Below are 7,460 nucleotides of genomic sequence, written 5' to 3'. Positions count from 1 at the left end.
TCAGATTGAGTCACTGTCCAGGCACACACTACAATTACATGTTGCAATTTAATGTATATTTACTTGTGCCTTTTCGACTTCCCAGAAACCTTAAGCTACTGGGGCTCAAAGGAAAATATTGATTCAGCGTAGGAACATCTCAAATACTCTGTTGGACAATTCAAAATGTCCACAGTACAGTCAAGCAAGGGACCAATCATACATAAAATATAATCTATTCCATTTAACTCTGTAGTTCCTCAACTGCTCTAATTGCATTATAGATACGCTACATATACTCTAGAATATGTGCAATGTTTGACTACAAATAAACTGCATTTTTGCATTGCACTTCCTTGGATCTGTCTTTGTTGTGAACAGTGATCCTGCAAAGGGGCACCGGTTATATACCACTACCGGCTAAACTCTGTCCCAGCAGGGACAACTCCAAGTGCCAGTTCAACGGGTCCCAGCTCAACGATGAGGTTTGCAACCAGTCCCAGTCGACCCTGCGACCAGTTACGAGCCAGTTGGGCCAAGTGGTACCAGTTGAGACTGGGACCGGCCAGAAATCAGTTGGTGCAACTGGTACCAGTTGATCAAACTGGTCCCTGTTTGATAGCACAGTTCACCCAGTCCCAGTTGAGACTGGGACCGGCCGGAAACCAGTTGATCAAACTGGTCCCTGTTCGACAACACAGATCACCCAGTCCCAGTTGCAACCAGACCAGTTCAACTGGGACTGGGTAAACTGTTATCGAACAGGGACCAGTTCGATCAACTGGTAGCTGTTGGCCCAACTGGGACCGCTGCAGTTGAGTTTCTGTAGGCATGGTTGTTGTTAATGCTAATGTTCACATTTACGACGTGCTCAACACCGAATACCTCATAAGACACAAATTCTAGCGTGAAGCATATCCTTAGGTAAACAATAAGTCCTTCGACGGAAGGAAATACGGCCAGCCCACCGCGTCTGCAGGCCACGAAATGCAGAGTAAATCAGAATCGCTTGAAAGCGCGAAGCTGCTTTTAAAAATAATAATAATGGTAATGAAGGACACGAGTTGAAACAAGGTAAAACAGAACATTCCTTCCAAATATCATAGTCACACTTCACAACGCACTTGCTCTGTTGTCAGATGTCCATTGGTGACCGTGATACAACCAATACAACGTTGCGGTGAATCCCTAGAGGCCCACGTATCTCGGAGATGGGTGCTTGTGTTCCTTAACGGCCACCGAGCAGAAGACGACTACATTCGACGAAAATGTACAGCTCACATGTCATATCTGCCAGCGCAAGTGTAGCAAACGATTCACACACAAAAAGCTGTTCATTATAGCGTGTTATCGGAACGCCTGCAGCGAAGAGAAACGTAATGCTTCAGTCCTCAGATGCCACCAGAGACCTTGTGACCTTGTAGGTACGACTGGCAGGCGCAGCTCCAGCATAGCCCAACACGAGTGACGTAACAGAGGCCAGCAGCACAGCCCGCATAGTTGCTCGATCAACAGGAAGATGCGCGCGGGACAGGCGGAAGAGAAACATGAAGCGCGCTTCTCAACGAGTGGAGCGATTTCGCCCAGAAAAAATTCTGCCATATTCGTTGCGTTGCGGGAAGAACCGTTTTCTGAAAAATAAAATTATGGGGGTTCGGGAAAATTCATAGTCCCTTTAATGATAAGCTTGTCCTCTTTCTTAAAATTGATGTATTTGAACGTGTACACCGAATAGGCACTTTCAAGTCAACTAAACCGCGCCTCATAGTGGCTAAATTTTCAACATATTAAGACGTGAACTTGCAAGCCAAAAGCGTGTCCAATCCTAGGGACTTCACTATTTCTGGGCACTTTTGCCAGACGACGAGGTTCGCACGGAAAAAATGAATACAATACGGCAAATCAACTGGTGCCCCTTTTACTAAGGTACAATAAACTGTCTGTCAACGACACTTTGTACCACTAAGACAATAGAGACGACTCTAGATGTGAGACACACACGGTGACGGCGGAGGCGAAAGAGATCCCGATTGCGGTCTTATGTCAGAAAGAACCTATCCGGCATCAATGCGCCTGTTGGCCCACCGTCGCCATCATCCTGTGGTCAGAAAGATCTATAAGCGAAGAAACAGCAAAATCTCCGTATGTGCCCGTGAAGCGCATCAACACCTCCCTCGTTTCACAGCGCAGGATTTAGTTTCCTCCTTACCTCTGTGGACACTCCCAGCATGAGCAATCTCGACATCTGTCCCCGGGATCAAGAACAAGAAAAAATAAGTCCCGGTTTCTGTTTTGAGGCAACCTCCCACGTGCATTTTCTATGGCACGCGATTTGAGGCTTACCCGTGGTATCGCTAGGAAGAGGACGGCAAGACCTGGGGCCCAGTATTTTAGAATTTGTCCAAGGCTTCTTGGGGACACCCTCCGAACTTTGATCATAAAATAACTGAGAACAATATAAAAATTCTGAGCCCCGCATGTTACAGATCTTGTCGTCTGCTTTCCAGTAATGCCACTCGCATTCAAATCTGACCGCTGGTTACGGAGCAAAAAAACTTCAAATATGCGCCAAACAGAATGTATGTCTGTGCATTTTATACCCTTGCGCAGTCTTAACCGCGGTTAAGGCAACCGCTGGTTCGCGACTGTCACACGGCTGTCGTAACCACCGTTAGCGCAACAACGCAAGGCCTGGTACGCATTTGGGAGGATAATCCGACAGCCTTGACTTCAAATAGGCGGAACGCGCCCATTTACGCCGCGATGGCAAATCAACTGAATGCAACGTTGCCGGCCGGCGACGGGTCATACACTGCAAAACAGGTGCGGTTGAAGATTGATAATCTAAACAAAAAGTATCGGTAAGTATTGTTTTCGTACTTCGACGATGAGCTGAGATTGTGATACCATTGCTGAGCGGCGAAAAGCAGAAAGACCACGGAACCCGCTTCCCTCGTCGTTTTCCTTTTCATTGGTGTGTGTCGTATCTCCCCGCCGTATTTTGGCCTTGCTGTGGGCGGGCAACGTCAGGACTAACGGAGGGGTCCATGTGCGTCCTGAGCCGACTTCTGAAGGAACTGTACCGATATTATGCGTCTTTGTCATACCCAACGTCTGAGGCAACCCCAGGAAAAACTCCAGGGAGCACAGCCGGCACTGGGATTTGAACCCCGTATCTCTCAGTCCTTGGCACGAGAACTTGGTAATCGCCACTGTGATGTTCATTTTCACCGCTCAGAAACTGCTTACCAACTTGTTCATTTGTTCCAACTTATTGCTATGTCAGCTGCTATGCACAAGTACAAAGACGGTTTAGGTTAAATTAGCATCCCGCATCTCATCACAGCGCTCGAAACGGCAGGTGAAGCATGGCTTTGAAAATACGGCCCTGTACAATTTACTACATGCAAGATGCAGTACGTAGATGAGGAAATGTAGTCAGTTTTGCCATGTAAAGTAGTATGGCTGATATATGTGTGGAGTTCTGCGTAGAATTTGACAATGGCCAACAGTAGCTGTGCTTATTTAACTCAATGCACACTAATTTGCACTGCATAGTTCAAGACAGCCAAAGAAAGGTACAAGGTGCAGAGCATGTAAAGCTTTTAATTACGAGCAATTGTATTACACGTAATTATGATCAATTACGCGCTGTTTATTTCGGAACTAGAAGTTGTTTTAAATGCTTGGCATCGCATAATTTGCGTATTATTGTAATACCCCTGTCACACGGGCATTTCGATCCTTCTCGAATCCGATCTGCATCGAACTTCCCGAGCACGCTCGAGTTTTGACGCTGCTACACGGCCACTTTCAATGCGCATTGAATGGTTGACCTGTGCAAATGAATAAACGGAACTCATTAATTTCGCGTTTCCTATATAACAGCGATATTAGTGGTAATTTATCGTATACCGATGTAAGCATCATTTGTAGCTTCGCGCGCATGTCCGCCTTAAGTTATGACAGTTCACCGGTGTCGAGGATGCAAATGGCGGCCGTCCAGCCGTCTTGAAATTCTCAATCCTGTTATGGGAACTGTCTTGAGTCAAGCAGGATCAAAGTTCGATCCTGCTTGGAAGCGACCGTGTAGCACCATCCGATCTGCATTGGGTTCATGCAGGTTCGGTCGAGCAGGATCGAAAATGCCCGTGTGACAGGGGTATTACAGAAAGCTGCGACGGACACAACAGCGGGATCTTCTGTGGCCAAATCGCCCTTCTACTGGTGCCTACATAGCTTTCTCGGGTCGCTGGCTATCAATGATGATGGACTGACGGAAGAGCATGAGTTGCAAACCTTTATAAAGATGGTGAAAATACAGAATATCTCAGCGTAAATATGAACTGATGTAATGAGCTTGAACTGTAGCTCACTGTTGTTAGTGTGGTGTGTTTAAAACAAACTGACAACACGTACACTTGCACCATTTTACAGTTCAGCAACGTTAGGTTAAACAGAGCTGCGATAGCATTCCTTCGTAACACCCGTAGAGCAAGGGCCTACTTCGTAAAGCTGTTTATTTAGTCATACATTAGCAGCCTTGAACTAAGCCATTGCAGGCGTGCCGCCAAAAAGGATAAGCAACTTCTGAGTCCAGTCAAATCACTCACAAGCCTCTGGAAGAAGCTTACCTTGTACCAGTTTAAAACATAATGGAAAATTTCACGCAACTGTAATAAAACGCAGCGTACGTCTCAATTGCTAGTCCTGTTACCAGAACTGTTCTTTATCCTGAGCGTAAATTTACTCATATTCACCTGCATGCATTGTGTAATCATAAGCAAACTTCTTGTCTGTATCTCATATTTCTCTCGTCTGCAGGAGCCAGTGACTGAAGTCACGGAAATGCCAGAAGTCGCTGAGGTTGTAGCTTCCTGGGATGAGTCGATTAAAAGTCCCTTTTCGGGGAGCTACGAAACCTCGTCCACGCCTGACAGTGACTGCCATGCGAGTTTAGGGAGCACCGACGACAGTCACAACAGCTCTCCTGGGATATCAACGCTGGTAACGTAGGTGTTGGCGCGCAAAATGCAGCCACCACCCGCAGCAGTACTCCACGGGGCGAACGCGTCCAGGAACGACTCTGGTGCAGCAGCTGCTCTCGTTGCACAAGGAAGAAGCTGATCGAGCTGCGAAAGCTACAAAAAGGAGCCAGAAATTTCAGAAGGAATTGCTGAGACTACACGAAGAATCGAACGACATGCAGGGTACCGTGATCCGCATTATGGAGAAGTTCTTAGATTCAAGAATTAATCAAGTTTGATATTCACAATTTTGACTGACAGCACATTATTTATTTCAACACAACTTTGTCCAAAGTGTGCACTACAGGGTACAATAAGATATAAATACAGAATACAATTAAATTCACGATTCAGATGTCCGATCAGCTTCCAGCACGGTACATGGCAATCGCATTCCTCACTGCCACCCCTGATGGTTCCTCCCGATTATTCGAGCACAATAGCTGAGGACGCCCTTGTTCTTCACGCTGTGCCAGCTCAATCCAGTTGGCATCACAGTGGTTACAGAGTTGCTGGCACATATTGTGAAGAACACAGCACGCCCGGATTATGCAGTTCACGTTGTCAATGTCGCGCTCGAGACCCTTATGCAAAATGCTAAACCGTGCCTTGAGGCAACCAAACGCGTTCTCAACCATGCGCCTGTCACTTGAGAGGCGATAGCTAAAATAGATGCGAAGGACAACCAGTTGGACCTGGTTGTGGAAATGGTGTCATCAGGTTACACTGTAGTGGGAATGCTTGGTCGGCAAGGATAATTGGACCTACTCGAACCCCTTCGATTGACTACCTCTCTTTTGAACAAGTCGCTGGCCAGAAGATGTGGCAGTTGTGACCGTACGAACACTACAGCATCATGGCTCCTTCCAGGTGTCCCAACATTTGTGTATATTAAGTTATAGGTGTGATCTAGAAGAGCCAGCAGGACAGTGCTATACCAGCTTTTATAGTTATAGTAATCTGTAGCCTGATCCTTTGGTGGGCAGACTTCTATATGACAGCCATCGAGGGCACTCACACCTTGTGGAAAACCAGCGACTGCACAAAACTGTCGTAAATGCTCTGCCAACTCGTATGCTTTGGGAGACTTTACGTATCGTGGTTCCAGGCGCTGCAGAACAATCTTGCAGAACTCTCGAAAAATGCCGTTGACGGAGAATCGCCCAATGCCAAACAGGTTCGCCACAGTCCTGTCCTCTGCCCAAGATGCGAGCCGGTACAATGCACTGGCGACGCATTTATCCAGAGGAATGGCTTTGCACGTATTTGCGTCCTGCCGCCTCATTGGTTCACAAACAGCTACGATATAGTTAAAAGTGCTGCGGTTAATTCTGAAGTGTTCCTTAAACTTGTTGTCAGGAAGAAAAGGCAGTATGGTTTCGTACCATGACGGTGCCCGCGGAAATGACCACAGGCGTCTGCCGGAGGAACGAAGCTGCGCTGCCGCTATCATGAGACGTTGGCACCGTCTCCTGGCACATTGTTGTGCCTCGAGCTCTCGGATTTTGCGAAGCATCGTCAGCTGCCACGTGTGCTTCCTTCTAAGTGCTACTTCGTACGTTAACAACGTCACCAAAAACTCAGCCTCATCGTCGTCGTCAGTGAGAGCCGGCGCCGGCTTGCTGAGAGCCATCGCAGTTTTCGCTACTGCGGCGTTCTGTATGAAGGTGTCGTCGCCGTCTAGTGAAAAGTCGATGAAATTTTGTTCCGGCAAAGCACAGCCCCGAGGAAAAGATCATACAAGTACAAAACAAACAGAGCAAGCGCGAGAAATAAGCTGCCCGTGACCACTGTTGTGAACTTGCTTTGCGTTGCCACCATGGACCGAAGTGTAGCCACGTTTCACTGACACTGAAATACTCACTTTGCACTTATCTTGCAGCGTGGTATATTGTTATCTTACTTGTTCAATATTATTAAGTTTTCTCTTTGGTGACATTTTGTAAAATCTAAAAAATTTGCACCGCTAGGGCGACAACCACGTGATTAGTCCGAGCGACCCGACCGGATCGTGATCCACGCTTGTGGCAGCAGCAAAGAGTGCTCGTTCCTAACCACGGTTAATTCTTACCACGGTTAGGTATAACCAGTGTTGTACCCGTTACCGAAATATGGTATCGGGATACCGATACACGTTACTTGAGTAAAAAGTATCGAAATACCGATATCGATACTTCTTTTTTAAAGTAACGAAGTACCGCTACCGTTACTAAAAAAAGTAACGCGATACTTTGGGCGATACTTTTGTTTGAAATACAGATATGGCGCAACACGTAAAGATGCTTACGTGAACAGTTTTGTAGTGATAAGACAGCATATTTCATATGTAGCGTCCCCTACCGTACAGCGATAGCGCTAACTCCATATGTTCCATCCATGGAGCTCCATATAGAGCTAACTCCAAGCTGCAGTTACTCTCCATATTACTGCTTTTTTTTTCTTGGAATGTGCTGG

General features: G+C 46.7%; 1 protein-coding gene across 1 annotated transcript; it reads right to left on the bottom strand.

The window, feature by feature from the left end:
- Positions 1–5,368: 5,368 nt before the first annotated feature.
- Positions 5,369–6,639, bottom strand: LOC135384518 (putative nuclease HARBI1). The gene is made up of 2 exons (XM_064613715.1): positions 5,797–6,639; positions 5,369–5,701 (listed from the first exon to the last, which is right to left on the bottom strand). The coding sequence occupies exons 1-2, from the start codon at positions 6,637–6,639 to the stop codon at positions 5,369–5,371; spliced, it is 1,176 nt and encodes a 391-aa protein (XP_064469785.1).
- Between the last annotated feature and the right edge of the window lie 821 nt (positions 6,640–7,460).

Source organism: Ornithodoros turicata, chromosome 2, assembly GCF_037126465.1.
Source record: "Ornithodoros turicata isolate Travis chromosome 2, ASM3712646v1, whole genome shotgun sequence".
NCBI classification, from domain to species: Eukaryota; Metazoa; Arthropoda; class Arachnida; order Ixodida; family Argasidae; genus Ornithodoros; species Ornithodoros turicata.
The sequence above is the reverse complement of the archived record's forward strand: the minus strand, read 5'-3'. Positions and strand labels throughout refer to the sequence as shown.

Bases quoted from the DNA above. Each gene is read 5' to 3' on its own strand.
- LOC135384518 (XM_064613715.1), bottom strand. From the start codon at position 6,639: ATGGCTCTCAGCAAGCCGGCGCCGGCTCTCACTGACGACGACGATGAG. The intron at 5,702-5,796 runs GTAGTCAATCGA...TTCCACAACCAG, and splicing joins GCGACTTGTTCAAAAGAGAG to GTCCAACTGGTTGTCCTTCG.